General features: G+C 42.8%; 2 protein-coding genes across 8 annotated transcripts in view; both read right to left on the bottom strand.

Annotated features, from left to right (window-relative positions):
* Window positions 1-9: 9 nt before the first annotated feature.
* ARMH2 (armadillo like helical domain containing 2) lies at window positions 10-6,788 on the bottom strand. Its single transcript, XM_019985165.2, has 2 exons — window positions 2,792-6,788; window positions 10-610 (listed from the first exon to the last, which is right to left on the bottom strand). Exons 1-2 carry the CDS (start codon window positions 3,051-3,053, stop codon window positions 183-185), a joined length of 690 nt encoding a protein of 229 aa, XP_019840724.2. The 5' UTR covers window positions 3,054-6,788; the 3' UTR covers window positions 10-182.
* A 139-nt stretch (window positions 6,789-6,927) lies between these two features.
* The window catches only part of RIPOR2 (RHO family interacting cell polarization regulator 2), a 211,704-nt gene continuing 190,985 nt past the window's right edge, over window positions 6,928-27,646 (bottom strand). For 6 of the 7 annotated variants that reach the window (XM_070778306.1, XM_019985970.2, XM_019985971.2 and 3 more), the window contains 9 exons: window positions 24,385-24,566; window positions 22,025-22,193; window positions 17,775-17,910; window positions 16,368-16,529; window positions 15,272-15,430; window positions 14,117-14,322; window positions 12,289-12,372; window positions 9,141-9,231; window positions 6,928-8,877 (listed from right to left, as the gene is read on the bottom strand). In XM_070778306.1, coding sequence (XP_070634407.1) covers window positions 8,777-8,877; window positions 9,141-9,231; window positions 12,289-12,372; window positions 14,117-14,322; window positions 15,272-15,430; window positions 16,368-16,529; window positions 17,775-17,910; window positions 22,025-22,193; window positions 24,385-24,566 — 1,290 coding nt within the window. In that variant the 3' untranslated portion in view covers window positions 6,928-8,776. Of the gene's footprint in view, window positions 8,878-9,140; window positions 9,232-12,288; window positions 12,373-14,116; window positions 14,323-15,271; window positions 15,431-16,367; window positions 16,530-17,774; window positions 17,911-22,024; window positions 22,194-24,384; window positions 24,567-24,651; window positions 25,686-27,646 lie in introns of those variants that run through there. The other variant, XM_019985976.2, reaches the window with a different exon arrangement.

Below are 27,646 nucleotides of genomic sequence, written 5' to 3'. Positions count from 1 at the left end.
ACAGGGGCACTTTTCATAAGTTTGGTTAATCACAGTAATGTTGAAAATGAATATACAGTTTTTCAACCACCTAAAAGAAAACGCTGAAGAATAACGTTACCAGCTCTTGTTATTTATTTCAGTTTTCCAGGGTAATACAGTGGGGTGCAGGCAGTGGCATCAGGTAGGTGGATTTAGAGAAATTAATGCCTGTGAAAACCAATGAGGAAATATAGCACCTCTGCAAAATTCTCGGGCCATCCAGACCAATTCTCACTGGCCAGTATTTGCAAGTGATATTTCAGAGAACTGCAGTGTTTAAGCTCCTGCATACAAGGCAAGTTATTGCATGTCATGACAGAGAGAACATAGCAAGCCCAGAATTTAACCAGGAGGCTGCTGTTTGTTTCACTTGTCATAGTAGACTCAGATGTGTCATTAAAAAGATCAATGAGAATAGGAATAAACTGCAAATGTTTGGCTCTTCTCTGGTTGACAGGGTTTAAGTAACACCAAGATGCGACACTTTGGAGCAGCAGGATCTTTATTTTTGGTACCATCTCGTAATTTTGCAACAAGTGAGCTACTTCTTTCATGTACTCAGCTGCAAAATTTCCAGCAGTGGGTCCTCCTGTAAAACAAAGCATTTGCATTTCCAGAAGTATTTGATATGTCTAGTAGCTAGTAACATGAGTGCTCCTGTGTTACACTCAGTTCTCCTCTCCCCCACCACCCCAAACTCCACGTGCTGCTCTGAAGTTGAGAACGTGTACGTTGATCAGCGTGGGGTTACATGAAGAGCACTGGGAGGTCCCTGCCTGCTCAGAGCTCTTCCCTGGTCCCTTCACTGGCACCTGTCAGTATTGCAAGATGAATAAAGCCTGGCTGTGTTCACCTTGCAGATCTCCCTCACGGTTTCATTCCCAAGTCTCGGTCTTCAGTGCTTGAAGAAGTACCAGAACATTAGCGCAAACAAAGGAAAAACCAACAGGCTGAGCTGCAAGGTCAGGGTCTAAGTGGCAAGAGAGGTTTTCCCCAAGCTGTCCATCATTGTTCTGTTCTCCTTAACGTGTTTCTCAGCCCGGCTCTTGCAGATCTGGGGCCAACCTGGTCCTTGACTCCACTCTCATCCTATACCTGAACCCCAGATCTTCCTAGTTCAAATCTTGAACTCTGAGAAGGTCATAGATAAGAAGGCCCTGATGAAGACAGTTTAGATGGTGAGGAGCAGCTGGCACAGTGGTCTGGATTCTAGCCACTGGAGTTTTGACCTGGCTTGGATTTCTCTTATTTGTACTACCACAGTTTCATGGTTTTAAGAATATTCTCTGATGTAAAGTGTTAGTGAAAAGCTGGCATGAGCCCTTTTTGTGGTTCCCCACATGTAATTAAAGGATGCTGATCCCTTTATAATTAGCTAACTCTTAACCCCCAATTCTGACCACAGCTCTGTAGTGAACTGAGCCTGCCTCATTAGTGGTTACGATTTATCCTCCTGCACATGGGTAGTCTCCTGAGTTTCTGTCTTCTCTCTGGTCCTGTGCTAATGGTTCTTAATCATTCTAGCACCTTAGGACCCATTGATCTTTGTAAACAGTAAATGTTTTCTCTCATGGACACCATTCTGTGGAAGTAGTCTATCAAACGGCATCAAAATAATTCATTTTCCCATTTAAAAAATAATCTACCAATGACACTAACAGCTATCAACAACAGCTTCTAATTAGGAGATGTGTTATTGAGGGCTGTCTATAAATTTTTTTTACACATCCTGACATTTATTAGAAAAAAAAAGTGAAGAGAGTTTGGATTTGACAGAACAGTGTGTCTTTAAATGGTTTGTGTTAGTTGCTCAGTTGTGTCCGACTCTTTGCTACCCCATGGACTGTAGCACACTAGGCTCCTCTGTCCATGGGATTCTTCAGGCAAGAAAATGAGTGGGTTGCCATTCCCTTCTCTAGATCTTCCCAACCCAGGGATAGAACCCAGGTCTCCTGCATTGCAAGCAGATTCTTTACCATCTGAGCCACAAGGGCCCTTAAATATAATTTCAACCCTTACCGCTTAATTTTCTAGCCAAGTGTACATTAATAGCTGTTTTTCACTAATGCACCTATTGACTTTCCTGGTATTAATAAGTGTTTTAAGAGCCCAAAGTTCTGATTTTTCTAAACTATTGCCTGTGTAATGCATTTTTTGCAAGATAAAATATAAAATATTAAGTAGTTTTTCCCTGTAAAAGGATTGACAAATCAATTCAGAATAGTCTTTGATTTTTTTTATGATATTAAAAAAATTTATAGGCAATTTCAGTGTATATGTGTGTATATAATTTTAATGAATAAAAATTAGAAAGTACCTAATTAGTCATATCTGATGGACACATTCTTTTAAAACATGAGAGCCTTGTGTGTTAGTTGCTCAGTCGTGTCCGACTCTTTGTGACACCATGGACTGTTCAGCCTGCCAGGCTCTTCTGTCCATGGGATTTTCCAGGCAAGGATACTGGAGTGAGTTGCTATTTCTTTCTCCAGGGGATCTTCCCAACCCAGGGATCAAACCTGAGTCTCCTGCATTGCAGACAGATGCTTTACCATCTGAGCTACTAGGGAAGCTAGTAGCTCAGATGGGAGATCCTTGAGGAGAAAGTAATTAGTAATCATCTGGTGGTACAAAGATGAAAGGCTAATAATTTAGGCAAAGGAAATGTTATCGGACCCTTAAGATGAGTGCTAGGAGCCTCACTGACAGTGCTAGTACAGGCAGAAAGGCTGTGGAACACCTCCATCAGTACCGCTGGTTCAATCAGTACCTGTAAAGGCCAGCAGTCCGATTCTATAGGCAGCTTGAGCTCTCTGTTCAAGGGCTAGAGAATTATCCGTCAAAATATTGCCAAGCGTCAGAATTTTTTCTTTATGAAAAATACTCTCAGCTGGAGGGATGTATTCTTCCTCGTTGTTACTGCAGAAGCCCTTAACGACACTCCAGCATTTCTGGAGGCGGTGATATAGCCCCGCGAAGCAGTGAAGAACCTGAGGCCAAAACTGCACAAAATAAGCCTGCGTCTTTGCCATTGTGTGAAAAGGCCAAGGGCGCCCCAGTCACGTCCCTGGCAGGAACAGAAGTGAACAGTCAAGAACTCTGGAACTCATCACTTAGCAACACCGTGGAATTAAATACACAAATCCAGGGCGGGGGGTTGGGGGCAGGTGGGGGCAGACATGTATGCTGAACTTCTTTCTTCAGCCTGGCGTTGAGGCCTTCTGCACTTTGCGCTAAACCAAGCTTACATTCGCTTCTCTGGTGCACAGAATCTCACCTCAAGCCAAACTGGTTCCCCCTAACACACACTCAGTGAGGTCCTGTCTTTGTGCCCTGTGTAGGCGATGTCTATTAGGAACTTGCTCATTCTGCTTTGACTGTTCCAACGTGTCAAACTTTCCACTCATCTTTCATAGTATTATGCCAATTTTGCTTACTTGCTACATAGAGTTTTTCTCTACATCACAGATTTTCTATGTTGATCCTATTTTGCTGAGAAAATAGAAGCAGTCAAAAAAGAACTTCCAGGACTTCCCTGGTCGTCCAGTGGTTAAGAATCTGCCTGCCCACGCAGGGGACACAGGTTCCATCCCTGGTCCGGGAAGATTCCACATGCCCTGCGGCAACTACCCCACATGCTACAACTACTGAGCCCAAGACCAGGAGTCGCAAGGACAAGAAGCCTGCGCACCACAACTAGAGAAAGACCGTGCAGCAACAAAACCCAGGGCAGCCCCCCCAAAAGGGGACTTACATCAGTTCTCGCCATCATATCCACCCTCTGACCTGTGTGTGTCCATATCCTCTTGCTTTCCTCCTGTTACGCTCCCTCCGTTTATGCAGATTTCAACCAATCCTCCTCACTCCATTCAAGGAGATTGCTCACAATCCTTCTTTTGCATCTCAATTTTTCCATCTCAACTGGGACCTTTGCATCATCAACAAGCATGCTGTACTTTTCTCATTTAAAAAAAACTGAAACAACTCTCTTGACTACATACAGCCTCTTCCACTGGTTATTCATTTTTCTGCTCCTCCTTATACAAAAACTCTTCAAAGAGCTGCCATACTTGCCCTTTGAACATTCTTTGAACTTCTCTTAAATGTACTCCAAATTGGATTTCAACCCTATAGCCCCACTGAAGTTGCTCATCAGGGTCACTGGGGACCTTCCCTCTGCTGAATTCAATTCTCAGTCCTCAGCATTTGTCACTCATTGCTCCTCGGAACACTTTTCTCACTTGGTTTCTAAGATGTCATATTCCTTTAACTTTTCCCCACGGGCCATCTTCCTTTTCCTTTGCTGTCTCCCCCTCTTCTTTATGACCTCTGAATATTGGAGTGTCCTGAGGCTCAGTCCTTGTACCTCCTCTTGTTTTTTTATCTATACTTCCTAGATGAAATAAACCAGATGAAATAAACCATTCACATGCTGAAGACTCCCAATTTTTTTTTTTAAACTGGATTTCTCACCTGTACTCTAAACACAAGTATTTTCAATCACCAAGATGGTATCTCCATTTCCATGCCTAAGAGGCTTCCCCGACTTAACAGACCCTCAAAGCAGAAGTCTTGGTCTTTCTCTCCAAACCTGCTGCTTCTCAGTTTCCCTGTCTTGGAAGATGGCATTCCATCTTTCCAGTTTTTCAGACTGAAATTTTTGGATCCACCCTTGGCTTTTGTCTGTTTCATATCTCAGTTCCAACTTACCAACAGATCCTACTGGCTGTACTTTCGAGGTAGAAATTTGGATGCCTGTCCAAATCTGGGACATTCTACAAAATGTACTTGTCTGTATTCTTCAAATATTGTAAGGTTGGGAAGTTTAAAGGGTAGGGGCACAACTGTTCCAGACTAAAAGAACCTAAAGAGGAGGGTCACCATAGGATCCAGCAATCTCCCTTCTAGCCATGTATCTGGAGAAAACTAATTTGAAAAGATATATACACCCCAATATTCATAGCAGCACTATTTGCAATAACCAACACATGAAATCAACCTCAATATTCATCTACAAATGAATGGATAAAGAAGATGAAGTACATATATAATGGAATACTGCTGCTGCTGCTGCTAAGTCGCTCCAGTCGTGTTCGACTCTGCGCGACCCCATAGACAGCAGCCCACCAGGCTCCCCCGTCCCTGGGATTCTCCAGGCAAGAACACTGGAGTGGGTTGCCATTTCCTTCTCCAATGCATGAAAGTGAAAAGTGAAAGTGAAGTCGCTCAGTCGTGTTCGACTCTTCGAGACCCCATGGACTGCAGCCCACCAGGCTCCTCTGTCCATGGGATTTTCCAGGCAAGAGTACTGGAGTGGGGTGCCATTGCCTTCTCTGAATGGAATACTACTCAGCTACAAAAAGAGTGAAATAATGCCATTTGCAACAACATGAATGGACAAAGAGATTATCATACTAAGTAAAGTAAGTCTTACAGAGAAAGACAAATATCATATGATAGCACTTATATGTGGAATCTAAAATATGATACAAATGAACTTATTTACAAAACAGAAGCAGGCTCACAGACATAGAAAACAAACTAACTATGGTTATCAAAGGGAGAGTTAGGAGAGGGATAAGTTAGGAATTTGGGATTAGCAGATAAAAACTATTATAAATACATGTAATAGATAAACCACACAGTCCTACTATACAGTATTGGGAACTACAATATCTTATAATAAACCATAATGGGAAAGAATTTAAAAAAGAATACTTTTATATCTATATGAGTCACTTTGCTCTGATTCAGAAGCTACACAACAGTGTAAATCAATTAAAAAAGAACCTGAAGAGGCATGACAATTAAACATGGAAGCCATGGTTGGAACCCATGGTTGCAAACATGTATCCATGTATGTGCATGTATGTGCGTGAGCATATGTGTATGTGTGTATATTCTATAAAGGCTACGACTGGGACAACTGAGGAAACACAGAGCCTGCATTATCCAATATGGTAGCCACTAGCCACATGTGGCTACAGAGTACCCGAAATGTGACCCATCTGAATTGTGATGTGCTGTAATTGTAAAATATATACTCTATTTCAAAGTAGGAGAAAAAGAATGCAAAATATTTTATTAATAACTTTTATATTGATTACAAGTTGAAAGATTTTGGATATATTAGGTTAAGTAAAACATATTATTAGAATCAGCTTCCCCTGTTCTTGTTACTTCATGTGGCTACTAGAAAATCTAAAACATCAAGCACGGTCCCTTTTTAAGGCCTTCGCATTTACCGTTGTATCTGCCTGGAGTGTTCTTCCCAGGGGTATCCACACATCCACATGACTCACCTGTCAGTTCCTCAGATGATCCTCGAAAGTCATTTTCTCTTAGGCCTTCCCTGACCACGCTGATCTTTGCCCTATCCCATTTCCCATCCCCAGCCTTGGCCTTGGGCAATTACATTCCTTTTCTCCGTCTTTTTTTTTTTGGCCACAATGCAAGGCTTGTGGGATCTTAGTTCTGGGCTCCGGGCAGCGGAGAGGCGGAGTGCTAACCACTGGGCAGCCAGGGAGTTCCCTCCTTTTCTCTGTCTTATTGTCTTCTTTTTCCAGGATATGAGCCCTGTGAGGGCAGGAATTTTTATGTCTCGCAGCAACGAGACCAGCACAGCCAAAAAATAAATACATAAATTTAAAATATACCAATAGCAACTTAGACAAAATGGGGCGGGACAGGAATGTGTTCCAGATGAAAGAATCAGATAAAATGTAGCTCTGTTTTTCCTCCAATTAGCATTACAACAAATCTGAGAAGTAAATATCATTCTCATGTATGGATGAAGGAATTTCAAGACAAGAATAAATTCAAGTTTAGAATCAAGTGTAGTGGGTTGTGTAAATACCAACTCAACAAGAACATGTGAAAAAATACTGCAGACTCTGAACACGAAACTAGTAATTCAAAAATAATTTTTATTTTTAACTTACATGATTGAAAGAATGACGAATGGAAATGCCACAAAACTAAAAGCACCCCTTTTGACCAAAAACAAAATGCAGAAGTGAATACAAAAGGTATAGAATTATTCATGCAATACTCGAAAAAATAAAAAACCCAAACAACAAAACAATTCTGTGACATTTGTGATTTGACTATTTAAAAAAATCACTTCAACCATTTGACAGGGACTACAGACTATACATACTAACTGTAGGCTGTACAATGTACCTTTAAAAGGGAAGATATGCATATATATATAATATTTATAAATTTACAAATTTATATATACATTATAACTTCACAGTTGAAAGAACTTACCTACCAGGAAGTCTGATAAACAATTTACACTTTAAACGAAATAAGAATTGTTTTTGAAGGTCTTGCTAAAATGTAAATATTTCAAATAACATCTAAATGATTATACAAGCACATTCAGAGAATAGTAGATATTTCACAGTTTAAATTACACTCACACATATTATTTTGATATCTTGGCATATCCCACCTTATATACTCTTAAGAGGAAGAAAAGTTATTTAATAAGAGCTACTGAACAGACTTGTATTTTATTTAAAGGACTTACTACCCTGATATGAAAGCAATGACAGGAGCTGTTTTAACTATTTGGCCAAGGGTTCTTATCCAGTGATGAATGATTTCTCTAGGGCAGTAACCATTCAGGGCATTCTTCTTCCTTACCTTATAGTACTTTCTATAAAAGCAAAGACCACTGTTATTGATCCTCTGTTTTCACCTCACTGTTGTCATTTAGTCACCAAGTCGTGTCTGACTCTTCGACCCCATGGACTGTAGCCTGCCAGGCTCCTCTGACCATGGGGTTTCCCAGGCAAGAATAGTAGAACGGGTTGCCATTTCCTTCTCCAGGGGATCTTCCCAACCCAGGGATGAACATGCATCTCCTGCCTTGACAGGCACATTCTTGACCATGAGCCTCCAGGGAAGCCCCTTTTACCCCATTAGGATTCCTCCAACTTCTATGTTCTTCTTCTTCAAGGAGCATCATAACTTTCTGAAAACTTCTGGTTTTGATCTGCCTTAGCAGCTAAATACTTCTATTATAAAAAGTATCATTTTAAAAATGGCTCTTATTAAAAAAAAAAAAGCTTAAGTTTTGAGTATCTTCTTAAAAATGAGTATGGTATAATCTTAATAAGGTAATTTTTAATGATCTACCCATCTTTTTTTTTTTTTTAATTCATCTTTTTTTTACATACTGGAAACATGCTTTTGGATTTTTCACAATAGAGAAACAAAAGAAATTGTGGCAGCTTGAAAAAATGAAAATAAAAAATCTTATAATGTGTTCTTTTACCAGGTTCTGCAGGCAAAGTTGTATTTGAAGAAATCCTTTTATTTTTTTTTTGCTTTGCATTTAAGGTAAAATTAGGTACCTAAAGGGGCCACTCAACCCTGAGAACACAACAGAGGAAAAACTGCAAGGCATAGGATATTTATCAAAGTATCGTGTGACTATTTCAAGCTTATAGAAGAACTTCCAAAAAAGTACAAAGATGGCTGTTTTAAAATTCCATACGTACTAGATAAGACAGACTCTTCTACTAAGTTTTGTCAGGGCAGTCAATGATGTAATCTACTGAAATATACATAGCCCTATTCTATTGGCCAAAGGAAAAGTAGATAAGCACTGTGAAACTGGACTTTGGATTCCTTCTAAAACATTTAAAATTTTCAGACAACCTCAACAGCTTCCAGCTAAGTCACAGCACCATCTTGATTAACAGGGCCATTTATTAAGACAGCTGTTAGAGTCAGCTCGTAATTAAAAGGCCGTGGCAACTTCACTTGCAAGACGACCTCCAACTTTTACACAGTCTCGAGGAAATTTGTCCAACTGTTCATATGCCAGCCGCCCATCTTCTCCTGGATACAGAACACCAAAAATAAATACCAGTTTGAACTTAACATTTTTATTCATCACTCAGAAAAATTAATACCAGTTGGTATTAACTGATCAGTCCCTCATACTGTGTGTGTGTGTGTGTGTGTGTGTGTGTGTGTAAGTGGTTGAGCAGATAGCCTATAGGAGAAAACCTGCTCAAACAAGGCACATGAAACTTCTTACCATTACCTTTGTGTCAGAAATAAGCAATCGTGTTACAAAAAAACAAAAGCAAAAAGCTCACCAAGAGATAAGAGAGTTTCTGAGGCCACATTTCTGATTTCTTCAGTATCAGACTGACACAATGTCACGAGCATTTTAATGCTTTCAGTAGCCTACAAGGAGAAAAGAGTTAAAACAGTGTTCTGACATTTAGGTGTGGGACTATATGAGACTTAGCATTTTCACAGCTGGTGGGGACTTAAAAAACCACCCAGGTCTTCCCAAACCCAGCTGAGTATCAGGATCACTCTGGGAGCTCTTATAAAAGTACAGATTCCTGATGCTACTCGGACACATCAGATTAGAACCTCCTGGATGGAGCTCAGGATGTGCGTTTATGGGAACGCTGATGACCAGGGAAGCTCCTCATTTCACAGCGGACTACAGGCCAAGAGAAGGAAATGACCAGTCCGCTTTTCCAGAATAGAATCCACTTCGCCTACTTCTTTTTGCTGTATCTCATTCCTTCCAAAACTGTTCTAATTTAAGAATTCCTAATTTTAGTTTATATATTAAAATAGAGACAAGTAAAGGTCAAGGATGGGAATTCGTCTATTTGTTTCTTCCACAAACATTTACTGAGCACTCTGTGAACCAGGCGGTTCACAGGGCCTGGGAGACTCAGCCATGAACATGACATGGTCCTGACCCTTAAGAGTTTACAGTCCGGTGGAAAAACAGATGGTGAAATAAGTTAACTAATTATTATGATGTGTGACAGGCTGAGTCAGGGTGCTGGGGCTAAACGTGACTGGGAGATGCAGAGTGGTCTGATCAGGGAAGTCTTCCTGGAGGAAGTGTGGCTTAGAGGAGTTGGTCAAGTTTGGGCATGTGGTAAAGATGTGTGTGTGTGTGTGTGTGTGTGTGTGTGTCTGTGTCTGTGTACGTAGTGTTTGGGGGTGTGGAGAAGGAAATACAGGGCCCAAATCAAGGGGAGGCTTATAAGCCATATTAACAGTTTCGGATATCATTCTAAGATCATGGAAAGTCATGTAAGAGGTTTAAATAGGACTTGTTTTTTAATTCTGAGCTTTCTAACTACAGAGGAGAGGATGAACTACAGGGAGGCAGAGAAACTGGTGGGAACGTGGCTGGAACATGTGAATAGAATGCAGATGAAGAGGAGACAGATTCCCACTACCAAGGAAGTGGGATGTGCAGGATGAGGAGGCTGGCTGGAGGTGGAGGCTGAGGGCAAGGGCAGGTCACTGATGGCTCCTAGGTTTCTGGCCTGAGCTCCTGCGAAGAAGTTGAACAATCCACTCATACACCAGAGACAAGAAGTAGGGGTGAGATGGGTGGAGTCTGAGACTTCCTAGGGAAGATACCTCAGAGCAAGCTGGATCAGAGATGGAAGGGATGACATGGACTGGAAACATGGGGAGTTGTTAGCATAGGCATGACCATGGCAGGGAGGACACACGGAAGGAGAAGAGAGCCCACCAGAGTGCCCATGAGAGCCAGTGTTGAAGGCCATAGATAAGAGAGGGCCTGCTGTGAATAAGGAGAAGCGCCTTAGCAGCAGCAGCAGCTATGAATAAAATGCTCTTCCAGTGATTTTGAAGAGTTGATAACAAATAACACATTATATGGTTTTCTTTCTTGGCAGAAAGTGAGGCTTATGGAGTGGCCCTGGTGGTGCTGGGCACCGGAAGACAACAGACAGAAGCAAGCACGGGTGTTTCTTTGGGTTCGTGTGGCCCAGTGAGACAGATGGGGGAACTACAACTGCATTTGAGAACCCTGACTTCTCAAGCTTGTTTCCAGTATGGTACTAAGAAAGAAATATGTCGGATGTCTGTTTGCTGCCATTCATTTAAAAAAGTATTTTTTTTCTCTTGACACGTTAATGAGAGTTGACTGGTTGGGTCTGTGCTGTGTTTTTTACATCATGCTATTTGGAGCCCCTTTCAAGAGCTGGGGGGCTGGGGGTGGTTTAGAAAGAGGTCTTTGCTTTAGGAGGAAAGAGTGCTGCTGCTGCTGCTAAGTCGCTTCAGTCGTGTCCGACTCTGTGTGACCCCAGAGACGGCAGCCCGTCAGGCTCCCCCGTCCCTGGGATTCTCCAGGCAAGAACACTGGAGTGGGTTGCCATTTCCTTCTTCAGTGCATGAAAGTGAAAAGTGAAAGTGAAGTCGCTCAGTCGTGTCTGACTCTTAGCGACCCCATGGACTGCAGCCCACCAGGCTCCTCCATCCATGGGATTAAAGTAGTGGGGAGGATTGCTGCTCCCAGACTGTGGACACGCTGGAGTTTAAAACTGTAGCTTTTAAACCTTCACAGCATGCAAATCCACAAAAACTGGTGCCGATCAGGTATCCTTCTGTCTTACTTTACATTAACTCTGTGTCGCAGCCATCATCACTGACCTGTCACTAACAGGACAGCACCCAAATGCACAGCAACCACTGTGGGCCTGGCCACCTCAAGGTAATTTTTTGACCCAGTAACAAGGAAGGCAAATTTTCCCAGAAGTGTTTTTCTTCACAGGTCATTAACTTTTTCCTTTGAGGTGTTAATCCCTTTCTTCATGTCCCATTAGGTCTGCAGGTCCCCGCACACATCCAAGATTTTAGCAGACCTCAAGGTGTGGCCTTTTCATTCTGTTCTCAAGGATGATTAATCTTATATTTTGTGATTAAGGTCAGTCAGACATTAAATCTTGACTACTAAAAGGCAAGCTCCTTAAAACACTGGCAATTCTCAGCCCTCTGATACAATGAAGATGGACAAGCTGCTTAGTAAAAGAGTTGCCAGGGAAGGATTTGAAAGTTTATTGGCACATTGGATTTTAGTACTTTTTTGCCAATTTTATTTATCTCTGCCGTATTTCTGTACACAAGAAAAACTGATGAAATCAGCATGTCATCTCTTTTTTGGCATGAAAGACACTTTTCTAATAGTGGCCCTGAGGCAAATTGATTCCTGTGAGCTACTGAAAAAGGGAATTGTTTTCCAAAAAGTATTGACTTTAACAAAACCAAGTCACATTTAGGTACTATTTGAAGACAAAAAGGATTTCCCAACTAATATACAGGGTAAAGGAGAGGAGAAAGGCTGCTAAAGCAGGTACTTCCAAATATGGAAAGAAAGCTGTCTATGCACCTGGCTTAGTGTCAAAGCCAAAGTCAGCTCAAAGCTGACCTGCCAGGGGCTCCAAGGCTGGGCCTTACCTTCAGGCTTTTCAGGGCCAGGCAAGCTGCCTTCTGGAGCCGGAAGTCAGTCTTTGTTAGGGCTTCACAGTAGTAGAGCAGGGCCTGAAAGAGAAGGAAGGACGCATGAAGACATTTTGATTTGTTTGTACTTTCAGGCTTCCCTAGGGGCTCAGTTGGTAAAGAATCTGCTTGCAATGCAGGAGACCCAGGTTCAATCCCTGGGTTGGGAAGATCTCCTGGAGAAAGGAATGGCAACCCACTCCAGTATTCTTGCCTGGAGAATTCCATGGACAAAGGAGCCAGGCTGCCTACAGTTCATGGGATCGCAAAAAGTCAGACATGACCGTGTGACTAACTTTCACTTTTTTTTTCAGACGTATGTATCATTTTTACTCCTTGAGATAAGCTACAGGTAAAATGAGACATTTTGCACTACCCTCAGAGGGGGAAAAAAAATCCATTAAAATTCACATTGATTAAAAGAGCTTGATCTTTTTATCCAGTTCATTCATACCTTCTATTCTATGACTGGCATTGCAAAATACATGGTCTCTTATGTCTTGCTCTTTCAGTGTGGGTGAGGGTATTTGGCCCACAGAAGAGCATTTTGAGCAAACTCTCCTAAAAGACTGGAACTTTGTAGGAAAGAACAATATGAAGTGCATGTTCTCGGGCCAAAATGTATTAGAATGGAATATCTTCCCAGGAGTACATCCCACCACACACTAACTTAGATAATTAGATAATGCCTTAGAAAGTTTCAGCAAACTCTTCTCCGAGTTCAACAGCAGACCCATCTCAAGGACAAGAAGGGCCGACTTTTATTTTCTTTAACTGATCTGAAAGTCGATGAGATGTGGGTTTTAGGATGACTGTTCAGGTTGCAAAGGGCTCTCAGGTTGTAAAGGGCCTGCTTGTACTAGGCCCCAAAGTACTTGAACTGCATATGCTTATTACACTTGGATGACTGTTGAATTGAAGCCGAGAGAGGTAAACTGTCTCCTCCCTAGCAACAGGAGGGATGGCTTTTAAAGTAAAAAGTATTCTAGCACTTTGACCCAATAGTTTGATGACATAACTGCAAACTATTCATAAAACATGTGTGTGTGTGAACACACATATGTATGTTCATCATAATATTTTTCAGAGTTGGAAACTACACAAATGCTCATCAATATGCAATACAAAAATAACAGGATATTTATATACTGAGATGCCACTGAAGTATAAATAGAATAAAGTAGATCAATATGTCCTGACATGGAAAGAAAATAACCATGATACATTACATTTAAAAAATCATTTGTGAAATAAGATAGTGTGATCTCATTTAAGAAAAAATAATTATATATGTTAGCATATACATAGAAAAGATCTGAAGGAATGTACACTAAGTGATGAATAGTTTTCTCTGGGACTTACAGGACCTTAACTATTTTCAGTATATTTTTATAGTTTAAATAATTTTACAGAGTGTATATCAGTAATAAGAGGAAAAGGGACTTCCCTGGTGGTCCAATGGTTAAGAATCTGCCTTCCAATGCAGGGATGTTGGTTCAATCCCTGCTTGGGGAACTAAGATCCCACATGCAGCAGGGCAACCAGAGAAGCCCCTGAGCTGCAACGATCGAGCCTGAGAGCTCTCAGAGCCAGTACTCCACAACTAAAGGAGTCCGCTGCACTGCAACTAGAGAAGGCCCATGTGCCACACAGCTTTTCTTTTTTAATTTTAAAAAACAGGAGAAAGAAAATTATTTTTACAAAGGAAGAGATGACACAATATTAACAGTAAATGGCATAAACTTAAACAAGCTTCTGCCTCGCCGTCCATCATTTCATGCCCTACCTTTTCCCTGAAATGCTCGCTTCTGGAGGCGGCTGTCAAGTAAAGCGTCACCGCCTCACTAGCTCCACTGTCCTCCCCAGTCAGGAGCAGAGCCAGCGTCCTGAGTACTTCCTCCTGCGGGGCTGGGAAGCTGCCGGGGGCAAGGTCACTCATGGCCTGGAGCAGTTTCTCGTCTCTCAGTGACTGCAGAGTCTGAACCACCGAAACTGGAGAGAGAGAAGAAAACAGAAGTCACTTTCTGTTGGTAAAGTAGCATGCTTATTACAGATACAAGTAAGGTTCAGGGATGTACTTAATAAAAGACCCAAGAATATATGAAAAATTAGCATATGAGAAAGGCGATGTTTCTGATTAGTGATGGTGGAGGAAGATTTTCTTCCTGTGATGGCAATTACCGTGCTGAACGTGGTGTCTCGGGGTTTAAGGACCGAGCCCGAACCCAGGGCAGGGTCAGAAGCATTTCCGCCACTAGCGCTGCGCCAACCTACCTACTCCCAAGAACACACCTGGTTCCTCTCGCCTCACCCTCCTGCCGCCCATGGTCAAGCGCGGGTGGAGAAACAGCACAAACTTGGGAACCAGAAACCAGCCCCTCACAGCCTGGCTCCACTCCTGGAGAGGCTTCCACTCAGGGCAGAAGCTGGTTCTCTTCCTCATAATTGGAGTGCCCCACGAGAAGGCAATGGCAAGCTTCACTGCTCCTCCCTGTGTTGCTGTGTTTTCTTCAATCCCTGAAGATGAAGCCTTAGATTTGTTTTTTCGTCTCTCCCTCCTTTCCGTTCCCAATGTGTCACCCCATTGGCTTCTTTGGAACCTCACTTCTGCTTAGTATTATGAAAGCGCCACCAAAAAGGCACTATAAAATAACATTGCCTGTAGGCTCAATCCTACAAATGGCAAATACATTAATGATAGACAAAAACTTCAGCAGGGTCTTCAGTCATTTATCAGCTTCCTGTTAATGGTACACCCCTGTTGAGCGAAAAGGGTATGCTCAGCAAACCCGTTTCATTGTCAAAGGGCTCACTCATGTTAAAAACGTCCAGGAGCCGTCTAAAACACAAATCTTAGCCCAGATGTTGAAAACTATGATTGAAGAGACCAAAATTATCCCAGATTGAGCCCCCCACAGTGTGAGCAAAGAACACGTCCTACCTTGCTTGGCCAGCTGGTTCAGGTAACTCTCCAGGTCACTCACGCCGTGGCTCGTAAAGTAACTGTAATACTGGAAAACAGTGATGACTTCGGAGGACAGGCTGGCGGGAAGCAGGGGCTCAGCTCGGTCCAGGATTTGGGACACCAGGGTGTGAAACACTATTTGGAAGGGGAAGATATGAAGCAGTTTTTAAGAAACACAATCAATCATTCATTCATCCCTCATTCGTCTTTCTATTGAGGTACACGAAGGAGTGAAGTCTGTAAAGGGAGTTCAGTGTACAGCATATCTATATACCCATGTAACTATCATTTGGATCAAGAGATCACTGGGATGCCATTACGTTCTCCTGTGCCCCCTCCCAGTATGCTCCAACCATAGGAACTCAAACTTCTATCAACTATCAATAATAGTCAAACTTCTATCAGTACATTGGCTTTATCTGTTTTTGAACTTCATATAAATAAAACTATATAGTATGTACTTTTTGAATCTAGCTCCTTTTGTTCAAAAATTACGTGAGGTTCATCCAAATTATTGCTTGCAGCAGTAAATTTAGCCTTTTTGAAAACTGCTGTGTAATATTACCATTTATTCCTTCTCCTGTTGATGGGCATTTGAATTGTTTCCATTTTTGGTTCCTGTGAATAAGGCTGCTTTGAACCTTCTTATACATGTCCTCTTAAAAAATGAGGATAAGCTCGTATTTCTTTTGACATATTTAGGAGTGGAATTGCTGGATCATAGGATAGGAGTATACATATTCAGTTTCTATACAAACTGTCAAGCAGTTTTTCCCAAGTGGTTATACCATTTGACACTCCTGTATTGGTGACTTTTTAATGAGAAAAGGATACATTCGTCAATAGTAGTACAGACATACGGTCCTTTTCAAAGTCACTGCTGATATTTGGAACGAAAACATGTTCCCTGTCTTTCCTTTCTTTGCTTTTTCTGAGTAGATGATGTTTTCTCTGGAGGGGAAGCCTCTCTTCTGGGCTAGCTGCAGCGGGGAGTCTTGAGGGGACTGCACCAGCGCTTAGTACTTTCAACCCAAAAGACGGAAATATTTCTCTCATTCCTGTTGCCCTGTACCTGGGTCTGCAAGCCCGGGGTAGTCTCTGTTGACGGTTCTGGCAAAGCTGGCCTCTAGCTGCTTAATCACTCTGTCCGCGGAGCTGTGGTAGACCCCAATCGGGGTGCAGCATTTGGTCCAGAAGGACAGCAAAGACAGCTTTTTGTGAAATTCCGGTATGGCTGGAATAGAAGAGCAACCCCCCATCCCACGACTCAGTGAAACAGATGCAGATGCAGAGATGGACCTGGGTGGGGTGGGGGCAGGCATCACCATGGGCCTTTCTTTTTTTTTTAAGACCAGTTTTTAATCAGAACTATAGGATTCCCCTGTTGTTGGCAGGTGGTCCTGAGGGCAAAGAAGTGGAGATGAGGAGCTCATCCAGCCTGGGCACTAAAGAAAATGCGGCAAAAGCAAACTGTTTGCTTTCCATGATAGAAAACAGCAGGTTTACCCTTGGGAGAAAGTCTAATCCCCTCATCTCCTGTAACTTAGCAAATAAAATTGTACAGGATCCGAGAATCAAACCCCGGGAGATTTTCTGCAGCGGGGGGACAGAGCAGAGGGTGACTGAGAGAGTTTTTCACCCTTCCCAGCTGGCTCTCCGAGTGAAATGATTGAAGAGCCATGTGCCACAGTCAGCATTTCACTCGAGGCTCTGATCAAGCCGAGGGGCTGGAGGAGGAGCGGACAGGAGCCTGAATGTCCTGCCACTTTTCACATCTCTCAGAGACCTGTCAAGGTCACCTGCTCCTGGGAGGACCAGAAGCAGGAGGCAGAAACGTACAGAAAGAACCTAGAGGGAATTTCAAGCTTAGTTGGAGATAATCCAGAAGGTCCTGGTTTCCCACTCTTTCCACTATCTGACGGGGAAAAAAAGACACAAATCCTTGTCTCTAGGAACTAGTCCTGTAGCCAGACCACACAAGTTCAAAGGCATCTCTCCTGTGTCAAGTTTTCTATTTAAAACTCTGAACCAGGGATTCTCTTGAAGGCCTTTGACTCCTCGTATTTCTGCCTTTCACAGTAGGTTTGGGAGCATCTTGCCTTTGACCATCAACCGCTATGGGGGTTGTCTCGGCCAGCTCCACTGCACAGGGGCAATCCTGATCACCTGTCCCCAGGGGGAGCCACACCAGCAGAGGAGGAGGGGTTCTGCCTATACACTAGAGTCTGCCTCCTGGAGGTGGAGGCCCCCTAGAAAAAGCTAGGCATCTGCTGCTTTGACTCCAAAAGCTGAAGCATGATGTTAATTATGACACACTCATGTGGCAACCTTCCTGTACTCTACAGCCCAAGAGTGCTTCTCTGCCATCCTAACAAAGCCATGAATAGATGCAGGTGGGGACTGGGGCGGGGTGGGGTGGGTGGAAGGCTCGTGGTGCTACTGTTTGTAAGAACCTGGTGGTGTCACTGCAGGGGCTCACCTTCAATGACAGAACTGATGTTTCCAATGTTCTCATCGCTGACGGCCGAGAGCTTCTCCATCACCTGGATTTGTCTGGAAAGCTTCTCTAAGAGGTTGCTGGCCACAAATGGGGTTTTGCTTGAAAGAACAATTTGCTGATAAAACAAACAAAACCACTGGGTCAATTACTATTGTCAGTAGAGCTCAGCCTCATCCTTCTGAATGAAGAGGGGATGTTAAACTCATACACCTTTCTGTTCCAGTATAGTCTTCCTTATTCCAGGCCGGTTACAACACCTGATGAAATCAGACATGTTTTTGTTGCTTTCAACTTTTCTCATGCCTGGGCAAATTCTAGAGTTTTCTCAGTAGTAGGGCTGCAAGGTTATTATAAAGTTGCCTTGCTGTACGTACTGTCAATCCATAAAACCTCTTTGAAACTTGAAGAGCATATTTGGTTGCCATTGGTGTGGAAGCAGAAAAAAGGTTTGTTTTACAAGTGCAGTTATTTTTCATGGCCTGGATTCATATCATTGTTTTCAAGCTGAAAATTAAGAGCATGTTGTATAATAATCATAATTACAACAAAAGTTTATCTCATTAATGAGTGCTTCCTACATACCAGGCATTGGTCTGGGCCTTATACATGAATTAGCTCATGTTATTTTGCACAACAACCCAGCTGAGGCTACCCAGAAGTGGGTACTTTTGATTTTCCAGTTAACTGATGAGGAAACTGAGGTAGAGAGAGGTTAAGCAACCTGTCCAAGAGCACATTAATGGCAAGTGATTTCATTTGTGTGCAGGTCATGAGAAGAAAGAGGGACCTGAGAGGAGAAAGGACAGAAATCAGTCACTGTCTGAAGGTTCTAGTCCTTTCTATGTCTCTGTCCCCTTCACTTGGCAGGCATGGCTGCAGGATGCAGACCTGTACCATCATCCTGTATGGTCTCAATCATTTGGGCTCTAAAGCAAAATGAATTTTTCAAATTCAGAAGTCAAGCCATTATATACAAATGCCTTTCATGTAAAAAAAAATTGAGTAGAAAAAACTGCTCTTTTTAAACATAATTATAGCTACTATAATTCTTATGGAGGACTTCCCTGCTGGCTCAGATGGTTAAAGTGTCTGTCTACCATGCGGGAGACCCGGGGTCGATCCCTGGGTTGGGAAGATACCTTGGAGAAGGAAATGGCAATCCACTCCAGTACTATTGCCTGGAAAATCCCACGGACAGAGGAGCCTGGTAGGCTATAGTCCATGGGGTTGCAAAGAGTCAGACACGACTGAGTGACTTCACATTAATTCTTATGGAACACCCATTTTTATCTCTGCAATTATATACCAAGTGAATAAGCAAGCTTACTGATTCAGGTTGTTGTCGTTCAGTTGCTCAGCCATGTCCGACTCTGCAACCCCATGGACTGCAGCACACCAGGCTTCCCTGGCTTTCACCATCTCCCAGAGCTTGCTCAAACGCATGTCCTTTGAATCAGTGATGCCATCCAAGCATCTTGTGAATTAGAAATCAGGTTTCTACCTTGATTTCTACTTTATTCTACATCTCCTTTATTCTACACCTTTATGTCTATCTCTTTTGTTTTTCTTTTCTCTTTTTAAAGATCTAATTGGCTTTATTAAACGATTCATGAGTTGGGCAGTGTCCCATGTACCAGGTAGTAACGGTCTGGGTGGGACCACTCCCTCTTGTTTTTTCTAGTATTGCTGTTCCCCACAGAAGAGTTGAATTTGTTACAGCCATGGCCTTACTGTAGAGAGAAACACTGCACTGACTCTTGCACGCCAATTAGTCTTTGAGCGAACACATACATCCCTTCATGGAACAGAATTCTCCCATGTCTCACGAAGTAATGGCTTTACATCTGAAAGGTGAATAGGGAGTTTGCTCAGCAGAGTCTCGGGCTCACCAAGGACAAAGGGCTGTGAACACCATCTCATTCCAATGCTTGGTGAACAGAGAATAGCTGTAAGTCAACAACAATCCTTGTTCATTTTGGTCAGAAAAAATGTGCACCGTCTGCCAGACTGGCTGTCAGTACCTGGCTTGTAAATTAAACACTCAACAAAAGAGATCCACTGGGGTACTGGCCAACCTAGTGCAAGAGTCATAATGGCCTACCAGCTTCCCACAGCACGTGAGTGTCTGAGGCGGCTTTGAGGCTCTCTATTCATGGAGAAGCAGATTCTTCTACATCTCATCATGAGTGTGTTATTGAAAAAGCAATGTTAACCTATTCCCAGCCTCCCTGGGTCCTTCCTCCCCACCCTGCATCAGGCTTCCAATTGAACACACGCTCTTAAAAGCATGATTTCTCCTCTTTTTGTGCTCTTCCTGCCTGGCCCAGCCCCTTACAACCATTATACATTTGCTTTCACTTTCTGTTTCTGATTCCCACACACTGAGGCAAGGTGAGAGAAGAACAAGATTGGGAAAAGACCAACCACTGGGAGAGGAGGAAGCATTCATGCAGATGCCTGGGGGAAAGTGCTTTGTTCGACAGCTGAAACCCTTGTTGCAACAAAAGAATGTCAAAATAGTTATTCCACTGCAGACGGTGACTGCAGCCATGAAATTAAAAGACACTTGTTCCTTGGAAGAAAAGCTATGATAAACCTAGACAGCATATTAAACAGCAGAGACATTACTTTGCCGACAAATGTCCATCTAGTCAAAGCTATGGTTTTTCCAGTAGTGGTGTACGGATATGAGAGAGGGATCATGAAAAAGGCTGAGCACCAAAGAACTGATGCTTTTGAATTGTGGTGGTGGAGAGGACCCTTCAGAGTCCCTTGGACTGCAAGGAGATTGAACCAGTCAGTCCTAAAGGAAATGAACCCTGAATATTCACTGGAAGAACTAATGCTGAAGCCGAAGCTCTAACACTTTGGCCACCTGATGCGAACAGCCGACTCACTGGAAAAGACCCTGATGCTGGGAAAGACTGAGGGCAAGAAAAGAAGGGGGTGACAGAGGATGAGATGGTTAGATGGCATCACTGATTCAATGGACATGAGTTTGAGCAAACTCTAGGAGAAAGTGAAGTATGGGGAAGCCTGGCATGCTCCATGGGGTAGCAAAGAGTTGGACATGACTGAGTGAACAGCAACAACTGTGCAAAATCTTAAGTGGTAAACCAGCCTGATATGAGAAGAAAAATGAGCCCCAGAGTGTCCCAGAACGAAAATGAACTGGTGAGGATAATGCCTGTAAAATAGTCTTTCTCATTGCTGTTGCTGCTACTGCTGCTAAGTCGCTTCAGTCGTGTCCGACTCTGTGCGGACCCCATAGACGTCAGCCCACCAGGCTCCCCCATCCCTGGGATTCTCCAGGCAAGAACACTGGAGTTGGTTGCCATTTCCTTCTCCATTGCATGAAAGTGAAAAGTGAAAGTGAAGTTGCTCAGTCGTGTCTGACCCTTAGCGAACCCATGGACTGCAGCCTACCAGGCTCCTCTGTCCATGGGGTTCTCCAGGCAAGAGTACTGGAGTGGGTTGCCATTGTATATTAGTACTTATTCACAATCTGGGAAACTGTGATTATGTTCTGTAGCATTTTGCCTTTAGCTATCCAAGTGATGGAAAACTAACTAATGTGTTGGGTTTATGTTAACATAAGTTCAGTAATACTGGCTTTCAAAGTCTATTCGTAGATGGCAGAATGCAAATTCCTGTTTTTAAAAAATCATAGGACTTCTCTGGTGGTTCAGTGGTTAATACTCCTCGCTTCCACTGCAGGGGGCATGAGTTCCATCCCCGGTCAGGGAACTAAGATCCCATATGCTGTGAAGTGTGACCAAATAATTAAAATAAAAAAATCACATTACTCTCACCTATTATCAAATAATTTGAAAGTGAGAGCCCACTACATGTCACTTACTACCTGTTAAGGTCTGAAGATCTAGACTTTTTTTTTAATTTCTAAAAATTTATTTTATTTTTTTGGCCATGCTATGTGGCATGTGGGATCTTAGTTCCACGTCCAGGATGGAATTCACGGCCTCTGCAGTGGAAGTGTATAGTCTTAACCAGGACACCCAGGGTTGAAGGAAGATGGCCATGCAATTTAGTTTTTGAGTTCAAATCAAAGCAGATGAGATAGGGGACGTTCAGGGAGGTTTGGCCGTAGATGATTATTCTCACATTCCTGAATTCTCCTTTTCCTGGGAAAACTGAAAAAAAAGGAAGCACACATTCTTGGTGCATCAACAACCTGGACTCTAAAAACCTGGTTCAGTCGCCAGTCCTACCTGGACGAGCTGGGTGCAGTACTGGAGGTGCCTGATGATGGTGAGGTCCAGGCTTTCATTCCCCGTGGTCAGCGGGAGAGGGCTTCCTGCCACACTAGTCCCAACTCCCGTGTCCTCAGTCAGGGCTTCGCTGAGATGCCCCCTGGCTTCTGGGTGAACCGATCTGTAACTGTTGAAGCAGGAAGGGGAGCGAAACGTTAGCTGTTTCTTTCTGCACGGAGACCACAGGTCAAAACTCAACATGGCTTGTGTCAGGCCCCCACAGCACCCACTGAAAAGTCTTGCATTTCCTACCTCAAAAAATCGAGATACCCTTCAAATACTACTTTATCACTAAGCCTGGTCACCAATTTGCCTAATATTAAAAAGATCCTACAAATAGATTGCTTCCAGAGTTCTCTATTTGCTTCTCAAGCACAATGAACTATTCATACAGTCGTCTCACCAAGAAGTCTTCTGAAATGTGACCTCATTTGGGGGCATATTTGTGCTCTGTTGATGGGGTGATTTGCCAAATTTCTTGGATAAAACTGTCCTCTGTATTTGTGGTTTCCCAAGAGCAATACCATTAAAATAATTAGTCAAGGCTCTTTCCTGGCCTTGAATCAACTGCCACTTGAAGAAAAAGAGAAAGCAAAGCCACTGGGAAGAAAACATGATGTTCGCAAAAAGGGGCATTTGCATCACTTTGTTCTGCCTTGCAAGCTTTGTGTAAACACTGCTGAAATAGCTAAAGTTGTATCATGATGGGCACTTACATTTAAAGATAAGTGTGTTGCATTTATTATCTAATTTTATTCTTAAAATGAATCTGTGCAGTGGGGAGAGAGGGAGAGAAGAGTCGCATTTCACCCACGGAAGGAATGGCCAGCAGAGAATGTTAACCTCAGCATCCTAGTTCACACAGCTAGGTGATTTTGGGGTTCTAGTTTCATGGGCCCTAGTCTCCATAATTTAAAAAGATCATGCACCAGAGTTTAAAAGCATTGAATGCTTTACTCTGATTCACACTGGGTTTCCAAGAGGAAAACATTCAGCTTGTAGTCAATCCGCATTTAAAACACACACACACACACACACACACATTTACCCTAAACATCTGATAACACACAGTAAGACTGATCAAATTAGACATCTTTAATAGGAATGTTCTGTAGAATTTACGAAGGCTATGATATTTTTGTTCTTAAAATGCTTATATTAAGAAAAACCTTGATCTATTATGTAATAGCTTCAGCTAACAAGTATACAAGAAGAGGTTTGATTTAAGAAGCATTTCACAAATGCAATTAAGTTAGAAAATCTCAGTGTAGAATGCAGAAAGATAACTTAAACATGACATTCATTTCATAAATCCTCTTTGTTATACTCCCAGTTTGCTCAAGGGATAAATTCTATTTCTCCCTTTTTCTTTTCCTGGTTTCATTTGGGCAGAAGAAACCCTCCAGGAATAACACAACTTCAAAATATTAACACCACTCAGAGAGGTTTGTGAAGGTTGAACAGTCATAGCTTGTTGTAATTTGAAAACCTGTGCATATAACATGTCAAAAGAAAATATGGATGGAAATCCACCTTTTCCTTTGGGAAAATGTTTTTGCATTTTTTTTTTCCAGCAAATTGATGGAGCTATGTTCACTGTGCTTACAGAATGGACCCCAGGCTCTAGCTCTAAGCATGTGGTTTGGTACAACAAAGCCCAGGAAGAAAGTGATAATATTTCATCTTTATCCTCCCTTCCCACTGCCCTGATTCATCTCCATCCTAGAGAAGGCCACATTCTCCACCCAGAGGCCTGTAGATCCACTGGCAGATATCAGTTATTAGTCATCCCTTTCTACATTCTAAGGAAAATATGTGCAGTGGGTTTTAAGCCTGGCTTTAACACAGGCACTGATGAGCTTAATCAACTGCAAAGATCCAATAGCCAAAAGGAATAGACAGATAAGGGATTGGAAAAGCAAGGTCTAACAAAATGAAGAAATTAGGAATAAGATGCAAATCAAGGAGAACCAGGTCAAGACTGACCATCCAGTAAGATGGTCAGTCTCCAGAAACATAGTATGTGGAGTTAATTTGAAATTCATTACACTGGGCCCAAGCTGTACACACTGAAACCTACAAGATGGATATGTACACATCCATACTTAATAAGTGTACACATAGTTGTACAAAAAAGAAAATTTATAAAAAAGAAAATTTCATTTTATATAGGACAGTGAAAAGGATCTGTAAACCAATTCAGATAGAGAGTTTTATCTTCCTGAAGATGTGTATCAGGTCCTATCTGGTAGCAATAAAGAACTGCTGTACCAGCAATAACAGTACAAATAGAAGCAGATGCTGACTTCAAGACTTACCTATTTTTCTCAGTCTCAGTGTCTGAAAATACTGAGTCAGCACCTCCTCCAACATTACAAACCTCATCACCATCCTCCTCCTCGTCAAAATCAGAGGTGTTCAGGAAATCAAAGCTTTCTAAAGCACTTTCAACAGTAAGACTTAAACTGGAAGACCTGCTTCGGCTTACTGCTGGCTTGCACTGCAAAGGCAGAAGGTACCAAGGAGAATATCAACATATTCGGAAGGAGAAACACAACCAAGACACCCAATGGGAGATGCGACACTTTCTTTTTTTTCAAGCTTTTATTTTTATTTTTTTGTTGGCATTAAAAAAATTCATTTAAAAATCTTCTTCTAAAAAAGTACAACCGTGGATAAAGTGACACAGTATTTGGGATTTGTTCCAAAACAATCCAGAGGGAAGGAAGCAAGTAGAGGAAGACAAGTTTGGCCACGAATTGAGCATTGTGGAAGTGTGCTGATGGCCACATTGGGATCCATTATTTGATTCTTTCTATTCCTGTTTGAAATATTTATAATCAAAAGTTTTAAAAATATTACAATCAGAAAGTCTTGGGAAACAGAATGGCTATTCTCTCTCTTAATAGTGCTCAACCCCAAATAAAATTCAACTGGCAGCCAAATCTAAAGGGTCAATGCTAACTACTAACCAATCTCTTAACTCCAAGTGGCAACGTAGTCCGTGCCCTGAGACAGGGCGAGCTAACTAGGGCACCTGTCCTAAAGGATTCACAAAACAAATCCCAGAAACAGAAAATTACTCAGATTCACTAATGCACACTCTCTAAGTAGATTTAAATACTAATTTTACATTCACAGCATGTAATTTTCCTTTGAGCATTGAGGAGAAAATAAACGGCACGAGCATGACAAGGAGTAGCCATGCTTCCTTTACAACTTTGTCTTGAAGGAACAACTTCCATCTCTTCCCTGTCTGGGCCCTGGAATTATGTGAGCAAATCCATTCTATGGCCTGGAGAATTCTGTATTTCTGGACATTAAACAGAAACATTACAAACAGGGTAATGCCCATTGCCTTGGGCACAGAGATGGGGAGAAGTTCTTCCAAATAGTCAAAAGGATGTTGGGAGGGATCGAACAGGACAAATCCTGCAAGTAAAAGGAGCTAAATGTCCTCCATCCAGTTAGGTGGCACTCCCTGCTGACTTCGTTACACGGGGTCGGAAGGGCCTGGCAGGAGTCTGAGTCTTTTAAATCAGTTGTTTCATTCGCCCTCAGTGATCTCCGTCCAAGAGGCAGCACCATTTAGTTTCTGATCCTCAAGGTGTTTAGCATCCTAGGAGTGTGAAGGAGGAAAAAAAGAGAATGCTTTGCCAGCAGATGCTTTTATCCTGGCTGGAGACAAAGCCACTTGCCCCAGACCTTGACTCTAATGCCATTTTCCATCTCAGAGAGAGAGGAGGAGCCATTCCCAACTCAGCCCACTTCCAGGGTCTTCTTTCCTAAGCTAGATCGCAGAACCTGATGGTGCACAGTATGGATGTGTTTAAATACGATCAAAAGAAAGAAAGGGGGGAAGTTAAGAATTTTAGGACAGTTTTGGAACAAGATTTTGGAATAAAAATCTTGAAAGAAACTGACAGCCACCAGGTTTTTAGAAGACTAATGGATGACTTGCTCAGTGCTTCCTGGTGGACTGAGCACCCTAGAGGCCTGGAAATGGGGGCTGCCATCACCTCTAGCTTTCTTTGGGGCATTTATTTTAGGTGGATTGTGTCTTGGCTCTTCACATTTAACACCCTTCTGCCCACTAAGCAAAGCTGGTCAACTGTGCAGATAAGAACTTGTTGAAGGGATCAGAGAAGTTTTCACTGGGATATTAGACAAACAGCCTCCATCCAAGAGTCCTGAGCTGATGCTCTGGAGTCACGTTTCATGGGAAGCAGATTCAGAGTGCCCTTCCCTGCTGCTAAGAGGCTATACCTACAGCAGAATCAATCTGTCATGAGCAACAGAGGACGTGGAGAGTCAGAGCCTGAATTCTCCTCTGCCCTGGGCAGACATGCCCTCCAGAGCCAGGTCAGCATGACCGCAACTGTCAGAATAGCCTTGGGAAGGTAGTTCCAGATGCCATGGGGAAGGCCACATTTTCAAACCGTCATATCGAGGGATGCAACAGACTTCTGTGGGCTGACTCTCTGCTTGCCCCTGGCACTGTATTTTCAAGCTAATCTTATAGAACAGGTCCCCAAAGAACTGCTCTTTCAAGAGAAAGGATCCAAGTTCTCTTCTTTATGGCACTAGACGTCAGCGTGGCAAAGCAAAGAATACAAGAGCTGGCAGCGGGTTTTAGGACAGAAGTTCCAGTTCTGTCCTCTTGTGCCATGTTTTTAAAAATTTAATCTGTATTAAATTTCATGTACCAAGTGGAGGCAGATACATTCTGGGGTAGCAATAATGACCTCATTATGAGGCTCTCCTGACCAAGAGGAAATCACCTTTCTGAATCCTCTCTTCCCATGTCTATCCTGAGTGGTCTAATTGGGAACGAGAGAGGAAGATACCGATAGTGGAGTCAGGGTCCTCTGGCTTCTAGATTATTTGTGAGTGATTAATCTGGGATTCTATTTCACTGATTTGGGCCAACTGCTGAGAAGGGAATCCTCTAGGAGGTAGCGCCCGGGGCAGGGAGAGATGCCCGTGGTCCTCACATCCTGGCTGCCCAACTCTGTCTTCAACCAGGGAAGGGCCTTCCTGCTTCCTGGAAATTCCAAGAGGGACCCTCTCCAGTACTATCTCAATGAGATATGATGCTCAAAAGGCCACCATTCATTTCACATTTGGGATCTGAATGATGAACTCTGGGGCTGAGGGAGTCTAGATATTCTCTGCCGCTGCTGCTGCTGCTGCTAAGTCGCTTCAGTCGTGTCCGACTCTGTGCAACCCCATATACGGCAGCCCACCAGGCTCCCCCGTCCCTTGGATTCTCTAGGCAAGAACATTGGAGTGGGTTGCCATTTCCTTCTCCAATGCATGAAAGTGAAAAGTGAAAGGGAAGTCTCTCAGTAGTGTCCGACTCTCAGCGACCCCATGGACTGCAGCCTACCAGGCTCCTCCGTCCATGGGATTTTCCAGGCAAGAGTACTGGAGTGGGGTGCCATTGCCTTCTCCGAGATATTCTCTAGAGCTGTTAATTTAACTCCCAGTCATTCTCCTAAAGTTGATCCGTTGTCAGGAAAATAAAAATTAATATATGCTACTAGTATTAAATGGCAACCCACTCCAGTATTCTTGCCT

This window comes from Bos indicus, chromosome 23 (genome assembly GCF_029378745.1).
Source record: "Bos indicus isolate NIAB-ARS_2022 breed Sahiwal x Tharparkar chromosome 23, NIAB-ARS_B.indTharparkar_mat_pri_1.0, whole genome shotgun sequence".
NCBI classification, from domain to species: Eukaryota; Metazoa; Chordata; class Mammalia; order Artiodactyla; family Bovidae; genus Bos; species Bos indicus.
Note: the sequence above shows the minus strand (reverse complement) of the source record. Positions and strands in the feature narration are given on the sequence as shown.

Excerpts from the sequence above, each read along its gene's own strand:
- ARMH2 (XM_019985165.2), bottom strand. The coding sequence starts at position 3,053 with ATGGCAAAGACGCAGGCTTATTTTGTGCAGTTTTGGCCTCAGGTTCTT. Across the intron at positions 611-2,791 it reads CGGACTGCTGGCCTTTACAG|GAGGACCCACTGCTGGAAAT; the intron begins GTACTGATTGAA and ends TTTGTTTTACAG.